The sequence below is a fragment of the Chrysochloris asiatica genome, unplaced genomic scaffold (assembly GCF_000296735.1).
Source record: "Chrysochloris asiatica unplaced genomic scaffold, ChrAsi1.0 scaffold00037, whole genome shotgun sequence".
Taxonomy (NCBI): domain Eukaryota; kingdom Metazoa; phylum Chordata; class Mammalia; order Afrosoricida; family Chrysochloridae; genus Chrysochloris; species Chrysochloris asiatica.
Window position 1 is genome coordinate 21,033,556 of NW_006408555.1, and position 22,092 is coordinate 21,055,647.

The window sequence follows — 22,092 nt, forward strand, 5'->3', positions numbered from 1 at the left end:
GGTCACCTGACCTGGAATAGGCTGGCCCGGCCCGCAGGTGTGGGCCGCCGAGGCTCAGCCGGCCGCAGAACCTTGGGTACGCGGAAGGCTTTCTTTCTTGTATTTTTTTAAGGTGGGAGGGACTTCCATCAGGCAGGCGGCCCACACCAATCATTTGAACTGAAAGCTCACTGAGTGCCGGGTGCTTGGTTTATTTCTCCCAGTAATCCTGTGGAGGCAGTACTGTCATTAGCCCCATGGTACAGGTGCGAGGAGACAGCTCTAAGAAGTAAACACATAGTGAGGTTGCCAGACAAAATAATCATGCGTTGCTTAATGCCCAGGATTGTTGTTGGTGTTAGGTACTGTCTACTTGGTTCTGACTCGGGACCCAATGCACATCAGAACCAAACATTGCCTGGTCCCGTGTCATCTACACAATCGCGTCCATGTTTGAGGTCTCCGTTGAAGCCACTGTGGGAATTCATCTCATTGAGGGTCTTCCTGTATTTCATTGATCCTGTACCAAGCATGCTGTCCTCCAAAAACTGGTCCCTCCTGATGGACATGAAGTGACGTGACATCTCACCGTCCTTGCTTCTAAGACGCAATCCGACTGTACTTCGTTTAAAACAGATTTGTCCATTCTTCTAGCAGTCTGTGGTATATTTAATATTCTGCATCAACACCTTAGTTCAAAGGCATCACTTTTTCTTCAGTCTTCTTTATTCACTGTCCAATTTTCACATGCAAATTGTTGTGAAGTGTCATACAGTCGGTTCCACCTCAGCAGACCTGTATAAGTTTTCCGAGGCTTTGTGGGAGCAGCTCGTGAGCTTGAACTGCCATCCTTGTGGTTCCCAAATGAGCTCACTCACCTGCATGTTGTTGTTGTTGTTAAGTGCCGGCGAGTCAGTTCCAACTCACAGCAACCCTGTATAGGGTCTCTGAGGAGGGCCTGGTGGGTTTGAACCGCCAACCGTGTGGTTGAAACCGACCTTATGGTCCAGTAAATATCTTACAAGACTCCCATACGTACGTTATTGGTGTTGTTTAGTGCAGTCAACTCGGCTGCAACTCCTAGCGACTAATGGGTTTGAACTACCAACCTCACTGTTCAAACCAATCTTGTGGTCCAGTGCTTATCCTACAGTGTCATACCAGGGCTCCATACATACATGCATATTGTTGTTGTTGTTGTCGTTAAGTACCATCGGCCCTGTATAGGGTTTCTGAGAAGTAGCTGGTGAGCTTGAACCGTCTACCTTGTGATTCACACCGACTTAGCATTCCAGTGCTTTAACCCACAGCACTACACCAGCTCTCCTACATACATAGTTGTTAAGTGTCATCAAGCTGGTTCCAACTCATAGCAACCCTATATAGGATTTCCGAGGAGCAACTGGTGAGTTTGAACCGCCAACTTTGTGGTTCAAACCAACCTTGCAGTCCAGTGCTTTATCCCACAGTACCACACCAGAACTCACCTAACATACATATTGTTGTTCTTAAAGGCTATCACTTGGTTCTGACCCGTAACGATCCTGTATAGGGTTTATGAGGAACGGCTAGTGAGTTTGAACCACTGATCCCTGCAATTCAAACCAAACTTGCAGTCCAATGCATTAACTCACAGGGCCACACCAGGATTATGGTTGTTGTTGTTAAGTGTTGTAGAGTCAGTTCCGACCCATAGCGACCCTGTATAGGGTTTCCGAGGAGCAGTTGGTGAGAGTTTGAACCACCAACCTTTCAGTTCAAACTGACTTTGCAGTCCAGTGCATTAACCCACAGCGCCAAACCAGGACCCCACTCCAGAATTGTTGTTGTTGTTAAGTGCCGTCAAGTCGATTCCAACCCATAGCGACCCTGTATAGGGTTTCCAAGGAGCAGCTGGTGAGCTTGAATCGCTGACCTTGCAGTTCAAACGGCTTTGCAGTTTGGCATATTAACCTGCAGCGCTACACCAGGACTCCACTCCAGGAATAGGTGATTGAAAATAACCATAGTTTGAGAAGGGATTGCAATCATTGTAATGAAATGAAGGACATGATTTGTTGAAAGTAAAACTGATGATCTGCTCTACAAACCTTCATTCAATTCACAATAAAAAGTTTAAAAAAAGAAAATACCATGACTTGGGTCCACAATTGTTGTTGTTATGTGCTGTGGAGTCGATTCTGACTCATAGCGACCCTGTACAGGGTTTCCAAGGCTATAAATCTTTATGGGAGCAGAAAGCCTCATCTTTCTCCCACAGAACAGCTGGTAGTTTCGAACTGCTGACCCTGGGGTACGCAACCCGATACGTAACCACTATGGTACCAGAGCTCCTTTGGGTCCACAATACCTTCTGTGAAATAGGACAATATGGGATATGTATGTTATGCAAACACCGTATTATATACAGGCAGTCCCTGAATTACGAGCAAGTTCTGTTCCTAAGTCTGTCTTTAAGTCAAATTTGTATATAAATTGGAATGGTTAGGTACTTTTTGTATCTAAAATCTGCTGAACGTTTGTCATAGTATAGAGTGAAGCTTTCTAGGTATAAAAACATTAAAGACACACTTCCAGATTCACTAAACCATCTTTACCATAACAATGCAATAATAATAATAATCAGGACTGCAAAAAGCTGGTGAGAAAGTAGAATAAAAAGAGAGTGAATAATTTGAAACCTCCTGGTAATGTTTTGATGCACATTGAAAAATAGTCCCCAAATATTATTATGAACCACTGTATGTACTTACCTCAGGTGTTCTGGTGGTATAGCGTTTAAAGTATATGACTGCCAACTGAAAGGCTGGCACTTTGAACCTACAGAGAGATTCAGTGGAGAAAAGATGTAGCAATCTGCTTCCATAAAGATTACAGCCTTGGGAACACTTGGGAGCAGTTCCATTCTCTCTTGTAGCATTGCTGTGAGTTGGAATCACCTAGATGACAATGGCTTTGGCTTACAGAGATGCCCCTTGAATTGTTAATGTAATAGACTTTTGTGAGGGTTGCAACCATAGCCTACATGCGACTGGACATGACTCAAATGAACATTATGCAACACATAATCTGTACAAGATGCCCCGTTCCATTTTAATTTCACAAAAAGACTTTTTTTTAGTGTATACCAGGTTACATTAGATACATTTGTGCAGAGAAGACTGGTGGCACAGTGGTTAAGTGCTGGGCTGCTGACTGAAATGTTGGCTTGTAGAGTACACCTAGAGGCTCTTCAGGAGAGAAGCAATGGTGATGTGCTCCTGTGAAGATCACCTGTTAGCAGTGAGTCTACTCCAACTCATGGTGACCCTAGGGGGCAGAGAAGGAAAGTGCCATGGGGCATCTGAGGCTGCAGACCTTTACGGAAGCACATGCCGCATTTTCCTTCAGTGGATCAGCCAGTGAGTTCCAACTGCTGGCCTTTTGGTGAGCAGCCCAACACCTAACCCACTGCACCGTGAGACTGCCTTCTGTCAAGGTGGTTGTTTGTTTGTGTGTGTCACTGAGCCGGTTCTGACTCACAGCAAACCTGTACAGGATTTCCACAGCTGTAAATCTGTAGGGCAGCATCTTTCTCCCAGGAAGCAATTGGTGGATTTGAACCATCAACCCTGCAGTTAACAGTCCAACTGTTATACCACCAGGGCTCCAAAGATGACCGCCTAGGAAAGCCTGTGAGGCAGTTCTCTCCTGTAGGGTCATTATAAGTCAGAATTGACTCATCCGCACACCACCATATTTATACAGAAAAAAACAAGACTGGTTTCTGAAATTCAAACTTTGTTGGAAACATTATATTTCTATTTGCTAAATCTGACTCTTCCCCTCCTATGAGCCAGTGCTATTCTAGACTTTAAACACACTACCATTGGGCTGATTCTGACTTACAAAGACCCTATAGAGGGTTTCCAAAACTAAAGCTTTACAGTAGCAGATGTGATTGTTTTTTTCTCCAGGGAGACTGGCAGGTTTGAACCACTGACTTTACAGCCAACAGCTCAGTGCTTGTTCCACAGCGCCACCAGGACCTTCATAAAGCAAATGTTTGTGTGACATAAAGCAAAAGTAGAAGACTTCAAAAACCCCATAAAATGCCCCACAACACCAAACCATCCCCCTTCCCTTCATCTATAGATGAAATGATTTGGCATTAGCAAAAACATTATAAATCAACCTTCTTTGCTGGGGGTCTGAAAGGTCCTCAGCTTTGACAAAATTAATGAAGGCTCAACTTGTTTTACCTTTAATCACCAATGATTAAAATTAATACCAATGACCTAATTAGTCTCGTTGTTGTTAAGTACAACAGAGTTGGGTCCAACTCATAGTGACCCTGTATAGGATTTACTGAGGAGTAGCTGGTAAAGTTGTGATTATTTGGTGCCATTAAGTTGATTCTGACTCATAACAACCCTGTGTGCAACAGAACAAAACACTACCTGATCTGCGTCATCCTCAGAATCCTTGCTTGAGCCCATTGCTGCTGCCACTGAGCCAATCCATCTCATTGGGGCTTTCCTCTTTTTAGCTGGTCCTCCACTTTACCAAGCATGATGCCCTTCTAGAGAGACAGGGTCTCTCCTGCTAACATGTCTGAAGTATGAGAGATGATATCCTGGCTTCTAAGGAGCATTCTGGCTATACTTCTTCCAACACGGATTTGTTTGTTCTTCTGGCCACCAAGGATACTTTCAATATTCTTCACCAACACCATAATTCAAATGCATCAATTCTTCTACAATCTTTCTTACTCATTGTCTAACTTTCACATGAATATGAGACTTGAAAATACCATGGTTTAGATAAGGCACACCTTAGACTTGAAACTGATATCTTTGATCTTGGACACGTTAGAGAGCTTTTAAGCAGCAAACTTGGCTAAGTCAATACATCATTTGATTTCTTGACCGCTGCTTCCATGAGAGTTGATTGTGGATCTAAGCAAAATAAAGTGTTTGAAAACTTCAATCTTTTACCCATTTGTCCTGATGTTATTTCTTCATCCAGTTGTGAGGATTTTTGTTTTCTTTACATTGAGATGCAATCCATACTGAGGCTGTGGTCCTTGATCTTCTTCATTAAGTATTTTAAGTCATCTTTGCTTCCAGGAGGTTGTATCATCTGCATATTGCAGGTTGTTAATGTGTCTTCTTCCAATCCTGGTGCCAGGTTCTTCATATACTCCAGCTTCTTGAATTATTTGCTCAGCATACAGATTGAATAAATATGATGAAAGGATAGAACCCTGGCCAACACCTTTCCTGATTTTTAAACCATTCAGTATCCCAATGTTTTGTTCTAACAACTGCCTCTTGGTCTATATACAGATTTCTCATGAACACAATAAAGTGCTCCAGAATACCTATTCTTCGCAGTGTTATCCATAGTTTGTTATTATCCACACAATCAATAATCTTTGCATAGTCAATAAAACACAGGTAAACATCTTTCCGGTATTCTCTGCTTTCAGCCAAGATTCATCTGGCATCAGCAATGATATCACTCATTCCATGTCCTCTTCTGATTCCAACTTGAATTTCTGGTAGTTCCCTGTTGATGTACTGTTGGAACTGTTTTTTTAATTATCTTCAGCAAAATATCACTTGCAGGTGATACTAATGATATTGTTCGATGATTTCTGCATTCCACTGGAGAATTTGGAATGGGCACAAATATGGATCTCTTCCAATTGGTTGGGTCAGCTAGCTGTCTTCCAAATTTCTTGGCATAGATCAGTGAGTACCTCCAGTGCTGCATCAATTGGCTAAAAGAGTTCAGTTTGTATTCCATCATTTCCTGGAGTTTTGTTTTCTGCCAGTGCCATCAGTACAATTTGGACTTGTTTCTTCACTACCATCGGTTCTTGATCACGTGGTACCTCTGGAAATGAATGAACATCGACCATTTATTTTTGGTACAGTGACTCTGTATTCCTTTCATTTTCTCCTTTTGATGCTTTTTTTTTGTTTACTTCCATTCTCTCTACTTAAGAAATGCTGATTGTGTTTTCTAACTCCAGGTCTTTGTACATCTCATTACAATATTTATTCTTGACTTTTTCATCTTAAACTGCCCTCTGAAATTTTCGGTTCAGCTCTTTTACCTTCTTATTTCTTCCATTCACTTTAGCTTCTCTGTGTTCAAAAGCAAGTTTCAGAGTATCTTCTGACATCCATTTTGATCTTTTCTTTCTTTCCTGTCATTTTAATGTCCTTTTGCTTTCTTCCTATATGCTGTCCTTGATGCCATCCACAACTCTTCTGGTCTTCAGTCAACAGTATCTAATGAATCAAATCTGTTCTTGAGATGATCTCTAAATTCCAGTGAGATATATTCAAGGTCCTATTTTGGTTCTCGTGGAGTTGTTGAACTTTTCTTCAGCTTCAGCCTGAACTTGCATGTAAACAATTGATAATCTGTTCCACACTCTGTCCCTGGCCTTGTTTTGGCTGATGATATTCAGTTTTTCCACCACCTCTTCCCACAAATGTAGTCATTTTGATTCCTGTGTATTCCATCTGATGAGGTCCATGTGTATAGTCATGTTTTACGTTATTTAAAGTGGTATTTGCAATGAATTAGTCAAAGGCCTTGCAAAATTCTATCATGCAAACTCCACCATCATTTTTATCTCCAATGCCATGTTTTCCAATTACTGATCCTTCCTCTTGTTTCCAAACTTTGCATTCCAATCATTAGTAATTGTCAGTGTATCTTGGTTGCATGTTTGATCAATTTCAGAATGAAAATGCAGGTAGAATTCTTCAATTTCATCACTACTGGCTTTAGTGATTGGTGCATAAATCTGAATAACAGTGGCATTAACCTATCTTCTTTGTAGTCATAGGCATATTATCCTATAACAGACAACATTGTAATTCAAGATGGATATTGAAATGTTCTTTTTGACAATGAAACACCATTCCTCTTGAATTTTTTGTTCCTGGCACAGTAAACCATATGATTGTCTGATTGAAAATGGCCAATACCAGTCCATTTCAGCTCACTAATGCCTAGGATATCAATATGCATTCCATTTCATTTTTGACATCTTCAAGTAGTCCTCAATTCATGCTTCTGATACTCCATGTACCAATTATTAATAAATGTTTGCAGCGTTTCTTCTCATTTTGAGTTGTGCCTCATCAGCAAATGAAGGTCCCATGTCATTATGATCAACTATATACTTTTCGGAGGTGGTTCTTCCCCAGTCATATTTTGAGTGCCTTTCAATCTGAGGGGCTCATCTTCTGACACTATATCTGACAGTGTTTTGTTGCTATTAAGCAAGGACTACACCTTAAGGAGCTCTGGTAGCGTAGTGGTTATGAATCGGACTGCGAGCTGCAAGGTCAGCAGTTCGAAACTACCAGCTGTTCTGCAGGAGAAAGCTGAGGCTTTCTGCTCCTGTAAAGACTTACAGCCTTGGAAACCCATACAGGGTCACTATGAGTGAGAACCAACTCCATGACACACAACAACAGCAACAACATCTTAAGAACCATGCACTAATTATTGTTATTTTTGGGATCTTCAAGATTGGACAAATCATACTATGCAAAAATAGTAACAATTAATTGAGCAGTTAGTCTCTGTTCCAATTCAAAATGCAAATGCATGAGAGGGCCTTTCAAACAGCTGTGAGTTGGATCTGACTCTAACGCACTTAACAACACTACTTACCAATCATATGGTCCTGGTGTGACGCTGTAGGCTAAGCACTGTACTATTAAAGACCAAGTCGCGATTCGAAATTAGCAGTCACTCCTCAGAACCCCATAAAGGGTCGCTATGGAGTCCTGGTATGGCACCATGGGTTAATGTGTCAGACTGCAAAGTCGTTTGAACTGCAAGGTCAGTGGTTTAAGCTAACCAGTTGCTCCTTGGAAACCCTATACAAGGTCGCAAAGGGTCAGAATCGACTTGAAGTCACTCTACAACAACAACAAATGAGAAGGAACCCAAGAGTACGGCACTTACTACAACTTCCTTATCTTGTCAGCTGGTTCTAGTAACTTTTAAGTAGCTATCCCTTGTCTGTAAAATAGTACCTTTCTCACAAGAGTGTTGTACTAATTAGGTTGTTTTCTAACAATGAGAACATATAAAGGTTTCACATTTAAAAGTAAAGAAAGCACAATGGATAAGCTTAGGGCCTTTTGGGAGGAGCAAACTGGTATTGCTCAACTACTAACCCGACGAGTGGTGGTTCATATCCACCAAGAGGCAGCTTAGAAGGCGACCTAGTCGTTTCCTTACAAAAGGTCACAGCCATTGAAAACCTTAATGTGCAGCTTTACTCTGAGATACGTGACGTCGCCTTGAAGGCACCTTTTTTTTTTTAACTGAGAGGACAAGGCGACAATTTCTTGGGAACCCTTAAGACGTCAACCCGCGCACTCCTCCCTGGACCCGCAGCGTGGGCGCGCATGCTCGCAGGTTGCCCTCAGCCAAGACATGAGGCCTTGGCCACTAGGAGGCGCCGCTGAGTCTACGCCTAGTCTTCCGGTTCCCAGAGGCCTGGAATGGGAAACAAGGGGGCGGCTTTAAGTGGGAGCGCACGCGCACTCTGTGCTTGAGGAGTCAAGATGGCACCGGTGGAACACGTTGTGGCGGACGCCGGGGCTTTCTTGCGTGATGCGGCTCTGCAGGTACAGGGAGGTCCCGCCGAGAGGTGCTGGCAGCCACTGAAGTGCGTGTAAAGGCAGGCGGGGGTGCGTGGTACCGGGGGGTCTCAGCTGGGCCGATGTCTCCGCAGGACATCGGGAAGAACATCTATACCATCCGGGAGGTGGTCAGCGAGATTCGGGACAAGGCCACGCGCAGGCGGCTGGCTGTCTTACCCTACGAGCTGCATTTCAAGGAGCCCTTCCCGGAGTATATTCGGCTGGGTGAGTGAAGAGGTGATCGGACACAGTGAGGAGGGCGCAGGAGCGGCAGGGCCGCCTTCAGGGCAGCATCCCCACCTCTCCTTCCGGGCGCTGTGAGCAGTAAGTGAAGAGCCGGGTGACACTCAGCATAATGTGGAGCTTGATCATCCCGATAGGGTGATGGTGCATTTTGGAATTGGAAGCCATTAGAGGCTGTGTTTTTGTCCTTACCCTAGGCTTAAAAGAAAGCTGTAAATATAAACAAGTAGCTTTTGGTATAAGGGCCAGTGTGGTTCTTTTGTTAGGGACCAAAACAATCTTACCCATGAAAGTTCCTTAATGGCTTGAGGATTTTTATTGGAGATCCTGTTAGCTAACCCACCCAAATCTACTTGGAAACCCTATACAGGGTCACCATGGGATGAGGGCACTTAACAAGTCAGCGTTGGCTTAGCTTTTCTGCCGGAGAGAGACCTGGGATCTGTTGTTACAGGGTTACAGTATGCCACAGTTGTGTTGCATGGGGTAGATTTAAGTTATTTAACCTTTTGAGCAAATATTAATAGCACTTAAACTTTATCATATGCTGCAATGTTTATTGGTTAGATTAACTTCCCATACCATTTTGGAAGAGCCCTGACGTGGCGTGGTAGGATCAGCACTGGACTGTTAACCAAATGGGCAGCAGTTCAAATCCACCAGCTGCTCCTTGGAAACACTGTACAGAGTCGCTAAGAGTTGGATGGACTCCACAGCGCTCCACCAACACCACCATTTTGGAATGTGCTCATCACTTCGATTCATCTGCTTTGGTTTACTTAACAGAATTGTAGAGATTGTCTGTTCCTTCCTCTACACTCGATACAGATTTCCCAGGAAACTTAGCAGGCATGGATCTTTGTGGTAGAGAGTACAAGATTTTCAACTTAAGAGTAAGACATTTTCAAGGAACGGATGAAAGTGTTACAGCTTGTTCTGGGAATGTAGATCCTTTCTCACTTCTTGGCGATTTTCATTTGGTTATTCAAGGCCGTGGGAGCCTTAGTGGCACAGTGGTCAGGTGCTTGGCTGCCAAGTGCAGGGTCGGTGGTTTGAACCCACCCAGCCCCTCTGCAGGAGAAAGACCTGGCGATCTGATTGATGAAGAGTCCAGCCAAGCAGACCCTACTGGACAGTCCTGTCCTGTAACTGAGGCGAAAGCAACTCGATGGCAGCCAACACCACTCCAGACCCATGGCTGTCTCTGACTCTTGTTTACAGTGACTGATTTTTCAAAGAAAACTGGAGACTACCCCAGCCTGTCTGCCACAGACATCCAAGTGCTGGCGCTCACCTACCAGCTGGAAGCAGAGTTTGTGGGGGTATCGCACCTAAAACAAGAACCAAAAAAGGTAAATCAGGAGGGTTTCTGTGGTGTGATTTTTGTTTGTTTTTTAAACTTTGTTGTAGACAGTGTCAGGTATTCAGAAGTAGAGGGAAAACACCCTGAACCCACTCTCCCCATCATTCAGCCTCTACCAGTTCATGACCACATCTCCGCTGCACCGACCCGCAGCGGCCAGTGTTTGGCACTGAGGCATGGTACACACCACGGTGTCTCCCTAAAGAGAAGGGTTATCTGCAAATTAATCACAAGAGTGTTACTACCTCTAAGCAGTGTTATTAATGGTAATTTCTTAATATCAAAAACCCAGTGTTCACATCTCCCAATTGCAATTTTGTAAGAGTTGGAATTGTTAGGGCCAGACGTGTGCTCTCTGAACATGTGGCTTTTGAGCTGTGGGTTCCCAGGAAGGACTGTTTAAATCTGAAACAGAAAATGTAGAAAGAATGTAAAAACTGCCTATATGAGAGGGTTTCAAAAAGTCGGTGGGAAATGGCATTTTAAAATATGGGAATTTTTCCACAAATGTTTGGAAGCTCCCTCGTCGTCCCACCGTTTTTTTGTTTTTTAAAAGGAAAAGAGGGAGTTCTTTATGGAAGAAGGACGGAAGTAAACACTGAGGACTTTACTTTTTGTTTTTTCCCAATCCCTGTGCATTCAGAACTCTGGGTTTCAGTGGTGCTTTTAGGAAGCTCACTTGGCTAGGTTAAAGAGAGAGACTGATGGATTTGTGCGTGAGCTTTTCATTAGCTCTATTTTCCATGCCAGAGAATTTGGACCTAATTAATATGTTAAACTGATAAGTAATCAGTTTCAAATTGTGTGGACAAAGCATCATGTGGCCTCCCTTGACTGAGTGGACTCACATCTATGTGCTGGTTGGAAGTACCTTCACTATTTTCAAGCAAGTTCAGAGTTTTTATTCCAAAGAGTCAAAACATGGTGCCATAAATAGACTTTTGTGCGCTAACGAGGTTTGTTGGAGAGACTGTCTTTATGCAGAGTCCAGATTTGAGACTGAGCACCAAGAACATGCCGCTGGTCTTTCATTTGGCATCCATCTCTGTGCTGACTATAAATTGACCTGGTCTTCAACCTTCTTGCCAGGAGTCAGAGATGTTGTATCAAAAGCTTTAAAACAGTGTATCCTTTGACCCAACAATTCCACTCCTAGATGCTTATGGTAGGGAGTTAATCAAAGATACTTCCAAGAATAAAAGCATCTGTAGGGCTCTGTGTACACCGGGGAAAAGCACTGATTCTCCTGAAGCGGGTTTCTTTAGGAGACAGCATCACTGAAGGGTGTTTTATTTATAAATTTCTACCTTTTTTAAGAAACAGTATCTTTAAGTTTAGTAACCAGGGAGAAATATTTTGCTTTTTTGTTTTTGATTCTCCTTTCTACGTTGAATACTAAAACTATTTTCTTTCTTACAAAGTTACTGTTTGTTTGTGTGTGTATTTCAGGTTACAGTCAGCTCATCTGTTCAGCATCCAGAAACTCCACTACTCATTTCTGGTTTCCATCTCCCCTCAAAGGTAAGCCCGACGCAGCCACACTCTCACAGTCTCTTTCTGCCCGTTATCTGTCCTCTGTGGGTTGTCTGGTTACAGTTAGCCAGGCTTACCTGGACTCATGCCAAAGCTTGTCAGCCCTGTCTGATCTGTTTCAATGTCAGACACGATTTCACCTGTAACCGTCTGTTTTCTAGGGTGTTTTTGTTTTGTTTTCCATTTTATATATTTTTTAAATCTCAGCCTAAACTTCCACGAGAGACAGTAGATCATGGACACCCAACCAGTGAGCCTGAGAGTGTAGAATTCAGTTCCTTCATGTTCTGGAGAAACCCTTTGCCTGACATTGATCGTGAACTCCAGGAGCTGCTGGTAAGCCCTGATTCCAGAGCTGCTGACCTGCCCCATAGCTTCTCCCAGCTTCTCTCTCCTGTGAGCTGGGAGTTTAAGAATTCTGCATGTTTCAGCTTGACAGAGAGGAGAGTGTTTCAGAGGAGGAAGAGGATACATTGGAAGAAAGGAAGGGTGAAGACAGTGACAATGACGAGGGGGGGTGGATAACCCCCAGCAACATTAAGCAGATCCAGCAGCAATTGGAGCAGTGCCATGTCCCCAGTGACGTGCGGGTTGGCTGCGTGACCACAGACTTTGCCATGCAGGTAAGGTTGGCATGGGCAGGGGCCAACCCTGGGCTCCTACCTGCCATCAGCAGCGGCCACTTGGAGGTGGGGAATGTGTAGACCTCCTGTCCTAGACACTGCCTGTGTTGTCTTGACTGTTTTCAGTTTGGGTTGGAGGCTAGAGAATGTATTTTTAAGGTTTAATATTTATGACCTGTTGATTCTTTCCCGTATGTATGGTGTTCTGTGCTCAGTTAGGTGTTTGGAGAAAATAGAGAACGTTTCCAGCCCCGAGAGGAGTGTGTTTGTCTTGACACAATGTTTCCGTAGCTAATGAGAGGCCTTGGTGAAATGATGAGCACAGACCATGGTACTTGAGATAGGGAGAGACCTGGGTCCTTGTCCCAGTTCTGGCATCTTGAGAGGCTTCCTAAAATTTACTTCTCCTGAACCTTTATGAGCTGAACCAGGATTTATCAGGTTCCCTTACCTGTGACTGCAGATTTCACGTGAAAGGAAACTTCATTTTGCGATGAGTTCACTCGTGCTTTTCCTTGTTGTTTGTAGAATGTTCTGCTGCAAATGGGGCTGCACGTGCTGGCGGTGAACGGCATGCTGATCCGAGAGGCCCGCACCTATGTCCTGCGCTGCCACGGCTGCTTCAGGTATGTCGCCGGCAGTTGGGCCCAGTGCCCCTCCGCCTGCATGCACGCTCTCCCTGCGCCAGTTACACGAACCCCTCAGGTTCACCCTTCTGTTGACAGGGCTCTGTCCTCACTCAGCTAACCTCCCACCTGGCAAATCCAGGGGACGTTTTCAGCCTTCCTCCTGATGGCATTAGATTAGGGGTTTGAGTTCTAGAAGAAATGAGCTGGCCTCTTGGAGAGATTCACACTGAAGTATTTACGCATGGGATGATGTCTGGGATTTGCTTTGAAATAGCACAAGTCTGCAGCCATGGGTGGAGGTGGAGATGAGACGAGGTGGCCGTGAAGTGATGAGGGGTCAGTGCAGGGATGGTCACATGGGGATTTGCTGTGCTCTTTAGTCTGCTTGAGTCTATGAAATTTTTTATTTAAAAAGAAATCGTGGACTCTGGAACTGGCAGTTGCTGGATTTGAATTTGTTTCCGGTTTTTCTTCAGGTGTTTTAACTGTGCCAGGCTTGTGACCAGCTCCTTGCTTCTTAGAATCCCCACCACTGTCACCACCAATTGTTCTTTGTTACAAAAGTCTCAAATTCCCCCAGATTAACAGTCATTCTTAGGAACCCTGGGAATGTTCTTCGGAACTGTGAGATCAGCCTCAGGGATTGGGCAGTTTCTACACAGAATAAGGGCTCCATACAATAAGAACTGGGCTGAGAACCACCAGGTCTACTTGGCAAGCCTGCCCATCACTCTGGGAGAAAGATGCTTTCTGCTTCCACAAAGATTCCAAGCCTCAGAAACTCTCAACAAGATTACTATGAGTCGGAACCAAGTCAATGGTACTTAACAACAACACTGTTTTTTCCGAGCCATATGTGGAAGAGATCTGGCCTTTCCAGCAGGTAGATGCAGCTGGTCCTGGGACCATTGAGTGGGAATGTAGAGAACTTCTCAGGGCAGGGAGCAGCAGTGTGTCCAGTCCAGGACCCTCCGTTGGGGCTGGAGGGGACAGGAGAGGGCCAAGACCTTGCTTGGAGTCTGCCCTCAGCACCCACACTGAACCATCACAGCGTGGTTTATCAGTGTGTTCCTGGTTACCACCTGTGCTGACTTTGGGGGACAAGGTACTTAGAGCTGTGAAAATTTGTCCTTTGAGAAAGTACAGCAGTTTTAAGAGCACTGTTTTCTGGAGCCCGACTGCCTGGGCTTGTGCCTCCCGCTTGGCCAAGTTGCCTTATCTTGCCTCGGTCTCCCCGTCTATAAAGCGAGGGTAGGACCAACCTCAGGGGATAGTTTGCTGTGAAACTTGAAGAATGGCTCCTGACAGTCAGTAGTGGGACCTCAGCTCATCTTCACACTTCCTCATCTGCTGTGTGTATCTTTTACCGTCACCTCGGCCTTCTGCTTGTTGCTGCAGTGTGAGGCCAGTGCCTGGCGGGCCAGCCTTTCTTCGTCCCCAGTGGCTTCCTCCTCTGAGGCTCGGCACCCGCCTGTGCTCTGGCCATGGGCTTTGCTGCCTGTGGTTCCTCTACAGAGCTCCTTCTTTTGTGTCTCCCAGGACAACATCGGACATGAACCGAGTGTTCTGTTCCCATTGTGGAAACAAGACCCTGAAGAAAGTGTCTGTCACAGTCAGCGACGATGGCACCTTGCATATGCACTTTTCCCGGAACCCCAAGGTGCTGAACCCTCGAGGCCTCCGGGTAAGTGGTTGTCTCCCACACCAGCAGGACCTAAGGTCGGGAAGTGAGACCTTTTAATGCCACAATCAAGGGGAACAGAGGCCCAGAGCTCCTGTGGTCCCTAGGGGCAGCTAGCGAGACTGTAAAGTAGGCACCTGGGGGAGGGATGGGAGCGGTGAACAACATGCTTCTGGGTGAGTTTCTCGAGAGATCTGCACTCTAATTGGAAACAGCCAGTGATGACAGGGCTCATGTGCGGGGCTCAAGAAAAGAAGAGGGACGTGGGTGGGATATGTGTGGGGTTCTGGGGCTGGGAAGAACTTCCAGAAGCTCTGAATCAGAGATTCAGAGAAAAGTGGTAAAAATTAGTACAAAAAGGTCCCATTGATACCCAGATACCCTGTGTTAATCACTCTGTGTATGTATTTTTTTCCTAAACTGTTTGTGAGTAATTCCATGTGATTCACTTTGCCACAACCTTATTTCTGAATGTAATGTGTGAGGAGTTGTGCTGTTCGCAAAACTCTAACACGCATGCTATATGTGTAAAAATATACTTGTTAAGTGCTACGTAGTGGGTACCATCTCAGTAACCCTGTATAGGATTTTCTAGGCATGGTGAATGGGTTTCAACTGATGACCTTGTGCTCATCCAGCAGTGCCACACCAGGACCCTGAATTTCCTAGAAGAAGGACTTTGTCTTACAACTAAAGTCTAGTTATCGAGATAAAGAAATTTCATCTGTAGACCTTGTTCAAACTTTGCCCAGTATGTGTGTATGAGATCCAGTCTAGGGTCACACATTACTTGTCATGTCTCTTTGTTTTTGTTTTTGTTTTTGTTAAGGGCTGTTGAGTCGATTCCAGCCCATAGTGACCCTGTATACATTTTCTAAGGCGCAGCTGGTGAGCTTGAACCGCCAACCTTACAGTTCAAACCAACTTTGCAATCCAGCGCATTAGCTCACAGTTCCACACCAGGACTCTATCTAGTCTCTCTTAAACTAGAATAGTCTCTCAGTGTTTTGTGTTTCAGGATCAAGACATTTTTGTGTGAGGTTTCCTTGTAATTTGACTCTGGCCGTGCATTTTTGGCAGGAACACCCAGACATGAAGTGTGCCCTTCAGAGAGGGTACACAGAGGTCCAGTGTCCTCTATACTGGTGGTGGTAACTTGAATCCGTTGGTTAAAGTGGTTTCTTAAAGACTTACCCATTGTCAAGTTACTATTTTGAAAAATACTTAAGAGAATGTATCATTCTCATCATTAAAGTTACCTGAATTAGCCATTACAATGGTGCTTGACTGATGCTAAGAGTTCTCATTTTATCATTTTTTCTATATTTATTACTTGGTATTTTAACCTAAGGAGTTAAGTGCTGTCAAGCCAGTTCCGACTCATAGTGACCCTGTATAGTGTTTCCGAGGAGCAGTTGGTGGGTTTGAACCGCTGACTTCGTGGTTCAAACCAACCTTGTGGTCCAGTGCTTATCCTGCTGCGCCATACCAGGACTCTAGAAGGAGGAGCTTCCTTTTATTCATTCATTTATCTGTGAGTGTGGATTCTTACAGTTCATTGGCTGTGATCTGTTAGCGATCATTCATTATTTTGATTCCCACATTGCTCCTGATTGGTCAGTGGGAGCCTATTTCCTGCTTGTTTCTGCTGCCTCTTGACACATTCCTCTTCTCTTTGATCGTTGTCTCTCTTCTGGCACAGGAAGATGATGTTCCCTGCATTGGAATTGGTCATTTCTCCCAAGCGCTTTCTTTTAGGGAGATGCTTTTTATTTTTATTTATTTATTTTAATGTTTTATTGTGAATTATATGATAGTTTACATGAGAGAACCTCAATTCCATATTCATTCCATCGTGTATCATTACATTGCCATGGTTCCAATCCCCTCCATGCATCGTCTTCCTACCAAAGGGCCTATCCTAGAAGCCCATGCTCTACACTCCCCCCTCACCCTTCAGTCTTTGGCCCACAGTCCCTCTCCCTCTCTAGATCCAAAGTCCCCAGCAGCTTCATCCCTCCATGTCATCATCTCTGTCTCCATCTAAGGCATCCCCGGTTCTCTGGGTGGGGTCCCGTTTTCGGCTCTTATCCGTTGGTGGTCCCAGAGACCTCCGCTCCTAGACTGGAGAAATAACTGCTCTCTTCCTTGCTACAAAACATCTACCCTTGCATTTCCAGCACTCACAATCCATCTTAATAACCATTATTCACTACAGTATCGCATGTAACCCATCTGTATTTCATTTCATCAGCTCCACCTAGACAGATTGGATAGTACTCACTGGGTGATTCTGCCTTCCTCCATGACCCCTAGCTCTAGGTTCCCTCTTGAAAGCTTGTAAGCCAGTTACTTCTTGCCTTTGTAGTCCCTCCCTCCCCATTTGGGTATCCAATGTCCAAGTTGCCCATCTCTGTCTACTCTGTGTGTGGAGGGGGTGGGAATGTTTCTTGCTGTAAGGATTTGTTGCCTCCTTTGTGTCACTGCATTCGTATGCATAGGTTAAGTTCATCAGCTTGGATCAGCTCAGTCTTCTTCCTCCCCCCCCCCCCCCCTTTCTTTCTTCTCCTGGTTGAGCTCTGATCATCCAGTCATCCAGTCCCGGTCACGTGGGTGTCATCTGCAAGTGTGGGTGTTCTTGTGCACATGCCCTCTCTTCCCATCAGCTGGCAGGCAGCTCCATTCTCCACTTGAGTCCTCCGTGGCCACGTCACTGACTCTGGGCCCAGGAGTCCTCGGGTCTCCTCGCACTGCTTGCCAATCAGGTCCCAACTGGGTCCACAGAAGCCCTCTGAATATTGTGAGGCTTAGCTCGCCACTGCATTGCTGTCTTTACCCCATTTCTCCCCAACGGTGATATGTGTGTTTACCAATCCGAGCATGCATTTCCACCGAGCCTCAGTTTTGGGTCGGGGGAGCTACGTTGGTGGGACCCGACTGACTGCCCCAGTGTCTCCTAGGGGAGTGACCCGTTTGTTCCCGTAGTAACAGTCCATCTGTCTCCATTGTGTCGTATTTTTCCTGTAGGTCTTCCATTCGAGACGTATCTTTTGTTCTTCTCCCCGTTCGAGGCTCATCAGCTTGTCCCTTCAAGTGGGGATTTCTCATCTCTGGTGATCTGGATGTGGTTCTGGTTTCTAGGGAGATGCTTTTTAGAAGCAAAGACTAAGCATGCTCATAGTCCTAGGTGTCACTGCTCCTCGGCTCTCAGTAGACAAAGCCTAAGTGCAGGTGTGTTAAGAACACACACAAACATCTCCTTTCTCCATAATAAATCGTGTGTTTGTACCTTAAGTTTCAGTCCAACACCACAGAGTTGGTTTTATTTGTAACATCTCTGTCTAGATGTTTTTCATAATAATTTACTTGTTCTAGCCTAGAATAGAAATTGTTTTAGAATTGCTAACCTATACTGAAGGACTCCTGGGGTGGGTAGCACTGTATGATCATCACTGGATTGTGAACCACAAGATCGACAGTTGAAATCCACCAGATGCTCCTCAGAAACCTTGAATGGGGTCTCTATGAGGCGGAACCAACTTGATGGCACTTAACAACAACCCATACCAAAAGCACATGAGTTGCCCTTGAACCAGCTCTGACTCACAGCACTTCCCCCGTGCATCTGAGTAGAGCTGTGCTACATGGGCTTCAGTGGCTGGGGTTGTTTGTTGTTTTTCAGAAGTAGATTGCCAATCCTTTCTTCTTAGGAGCCTCTAGATTACCGTTAGCGAAAATAGTAAAGCTCTATCTTTGCATAATCCCTTTCGCCTTCAGTTGAGACTTGTTGTTGTTGTTAAGTGCCGTCGAGTCGGTTCAGACCCATAGAGACCCTGTACAGGGTTTCCGAGGCTGCAAATCTTTACGGGAGCAGAACGCCTCATCTTTCTCCCGCAGAGCGGCTGGTAGTTTTGACCTGCTGGCCCTAAGGTTCGCAGCCCGATTCGTAACCACTACGCTACCAGAGCTGAGACTATACAGTCAAAATACTATGTTCAAGCTGATTAGCTTTTCCTTATTTCAGTGATTACTTCTCTGAAACATGATTGGGTTCATTTTTTGTTCAGCAAGGCCTTAAGAGATTTTATTCTTCATAGTCATGCATTAATTATCAGGTAGATTAGAGGAAATTTGACTTGCACCCAGGTTCCTCTTTGCAGTGTTGTGGGTGTTTCTACTTGAGGAGGAAGCTAATTTTTCAGAACTACCTTGTTTTAAAGGGAACTGTTGAGTACTTCCTAGCACACAAGGTATGCAGACAGGTGGGCCTGAAAGTGTAGGGGTTCTTAGAGAAAGGAGTTGGCAGGGTATCGGTAGAAGGGTGCCTTGTGGGAAGAGAATGATCTGCTTCAGGTAAGTGGGTCAGGAGTGGAGCCGGCTTGAATAGTTTTGGTGACAGGAGTTCCTTTAGGGAGACACTGAAGACTGCTGAAAGACCCGCTGGATGGTGGTGGTAGTGCCCAGTGTGTGGATCATCAGCCCTCCATGTCTGCTGCTGAATTTGACCCTGAGTCACTGCTTTACTCTGGAAAGCAGTGTGTTTACCAGTCATGAGTGGGGTGGGGTGAGGTGAGGATCAAGCAGAGGATGCCTGGCTTTAGCGCCCAGCAGGCGGAGCACCGTTGTCCGTTGTGTGGCTGCAGCCTGATCTGTAAGGTGAGCTGTGCTTTCACAGGATGTGAACGTACATCAGTGAATGCACATCACCGTTCTCCTCACGGCCTTTCCTTATCTTTACAGTATTCACTTCCCACTCCCAAGGGGGGCAAATACGCTGTCAACCCCCACCTGACTGAGGACCAGCGCTTCCCTCAGCTGCGGCTCTCCCACAAGGCCAGGCAGAAGACCAACGTGTTTGCCCCGGACTACACAGCTGGGGTGTCTCCCTTTGCCGAGAACGACATCTCTAGCCGGTCAGCTACTTTGCAGATTCGAGATGGCTCCATGGGGGCTGGGAGGAGACGGTTGAATCCCAATGCCTCCAGAAAGAAGTTTGTGAAGAAAAGGTGAGGCGGAAGCTCTCACAAGCACACTGGATTGCTGCTGCTGCAGAGCTCTGCTCTCTCGTTTTCCCGCTGTCTCACCTGAGCCCCCGGGATGGGAACAGTAGGCCCAGGGTGCTGCTTTGTACTTTGCCAGGGCTGGCAGGGTTTACTGGAGGACTGGGCTACCCCGGCCTGTGAGCATCCAAAGAGCCGAGTGGAATTTGATAGAAACAGAACAGTGTCCTGAAATAGCTCCTCTACCTTTAAAGAGGAAGTTCCTAAATGATACTGTTTTTTGTAATAAATGTGGATGCAAGCTTTTGTGTGTTTTTATTAAATAGGCTAAGGTTTTTGCTTTTTAAGTAATTTGAAGACTGACATTTAAGGTATATAGCTATGGATTGAGCATTTAGATGTATCTCTTTGCCAGAAATAGAATAAACCAAAAAAATCAAACCAGGTGCTACAGGGTCAGTGGAAGAGATACAGCCAGGGTCTGGGAGGCAACCAGGAGTCAGGGCACACCAGCAGCCTGTTGATTCAGGAGGAGATCAGACAGGTTCTCCCCGAGAGGTTCTAGAGAGAGTGCGCTTCTAATAACAGGTACCTGACGCTAGTCCCAAGACTCATTCGAGACTCCTGAGCTTCAAAACTCGAAGGCCATCAGTATATGTTGTTTTTAAGCCATTATGTTTGTGGAAATTAATACATGCTGATGACTCTGGTTCTAAACCACCACCCAGAAACTTTCTTGCCTCCCCTGTTTCTTCCTCAGTACGAGATTGGTTCCAACAGTGTATTAACTCTTGCTCGATCTAAATTCACTTGAAATAGTTTCAGCCGTACTGTATCAATATTGCTACCAAACACATCTATTGAGTGTATAATTTCTTCACAGTTCGTTAGACCTAAAGTGCTAGCTTCTAAAGTTGCTCAGATTTAAAAGTTTTTTTTGATTCTATGTGGTAGTACTGCTTCTACAAAGGTAAATCATTTATTTTGGTTTATGTTCAGTTTTTTAATTTGCCCCATCCTACTGGTCTAATTTTACTGTTTTAAAATATGAAAACTGAATTTCAAAAGTCACAACTACTAAAAGGAATACATAGAGTTGGGTGCTTTCGCTTCCCTTATGCAGAACACGCATGTAACCAAAATAAACAGGAATTACAACTGACTCGATAGAAATCAAGAACTATGACTGACTAGTGTGAACAGCTGCATAGCTACAGACTGGAGAAGCTGGATGAAATGGACAAATGCTTGGAAGGACAAAACCTGTCCCCAAAGGGACTCAAGAGAAAATAGAAAGTGATCTGACACAACAAATGATGAGACAATCAGAGATCAACAACCTTTACAAACTTGAAAACCAGCCTTGGACCAAATGGTTTCACTGGGGAACTTGATAACATAGAAGCATTGACATCCGTCCTGTTTAAACACTGAAACATTAGAGAAGAAATGAATAATTCCTGAAGTCATTTATGCAGCAGACAGCCCTGAGAGCCTAAGCCAGATGAAGTCACTAAAAAGAAAATTACAGGCCATTATGTCAGAAGAATGTAGGTAACAAAAAACCTCCACAAGACCAGGTTTACTAGTCAGACTGAGTATGGCCCTTCAGGTTTGGAACTGAACTCACCTGGTGGCTCGATTTTCAGCCAGGGAGTTGGTAGGAACATAGGGGGCACAACAACACAGAAGAGGTATGTGCGCCATAGAATGGTCAACCATCCAAGGTTAGAAGGGCAGCATTTTCGTAAGGACAGAAGGGTGGGGAAAGGAGAAATGGAAACATACATGGGGAAGGAGGAGTGATGCTCCATTGCAGGGACAGCAGCAATCTAGAAGAACGGAAGTGTGTGATTCATTGAATAAAACAGGATCTGCTCTATAAACCTTTATTCAATTCACAAAAAAATTAAAAAACCAAAATACTAGCAAACAGAATCCAGCAACATACTGAAAGAGACACACCATGAGCAAAGCCACTGCTGCTGTGTCGGTTCCACTCACAGCACCCCTAAATCACAGGAGACCTCCATTAGCTTCCCAAGGCTGAAGCTTTGTGGGAGGGGAGAGCCTTGTCTGTTTTCCTGCAGAGCGGGTGGTGGTTAATCCAATTCTTAACCCTGTGCCACCCAAACTACATCTTTTCCAAATGGGATTTATTCCACGAATGCAGGGGTGATTCAACATTATAAAACATCAACATAGTACAGCAATAGAACAAAAGAAAAGAAGCAAATCTCTGAATTACAGAAAAAAGCATTTAATAAAAGTCAACAATTTGTCTTGATGAAAAACCTGAAGATTTGAACAGAAGGAAAATCCCTCACTATAATTTAGGGCATGCATGAAAAGCCAACCACCAACATTATACTTAA

The 22,092-nt window shown here is 44.7% G+C and overlaps 1 protein-coding gene across 1 annotated transcript; it reads left to right on the forward strand.

The window, feature by feature from the left end:
* The first annotated feature begins 8,567 nt into the window (after window positions 1-8,567).
* On the forward strand, window positions 8,568-19,727 carry NOB1 (NIN1/RPN12 binding protein 1 homolog (S. cerevisiae)). Its single transcript, XM_006860203.1, has 9 exons — window positions 8,568-8,630; window positions 8,738-8,870; window positions 10,110-10,240; window positions 11,701-11,772; window positions 11,992-12,120; window positions 12,216-12,407; window positions 12,936-13,033; window positions 14,576-14,720; window positions 19,458-19,727. Exons 1-9 carry the CDS (start codon window positions 8,568-8,570, stop codon window positions 19,725-19,727), a joined length of 1,233 nt encoding a protein of 410 aa, XP_006860265.1.
* The last annotated feature ends 2,365 nt before the right edge of the window (window positions 19,728-22,092 follow it).

Excerpts from the sequence above, each read along its gene's own strand:
- NOB1 (XM_006860203.1), top strand. The coding sequence starts at position 8,568 with ATGGCACCGGTGGAACACGTTGTGGCGGACGCCGGGGCTTTCTTGCGT. Across the intron at positions 8,631-8,737 it reads TGCGTGATGCGGCTCTGCAG|GACATCGGGAAGAACATCTA; the intron begins GTACAGGGAGGT and ends ATGTCTCCGCAG. Across the intron at positions 13,034-14,575 it reads CGCTGCCACGGCTGCTTCAG|GACAACATCGGACATGAACC; the intron begins GTATGTCGCCGG and ends TGTGTCTCCCAG.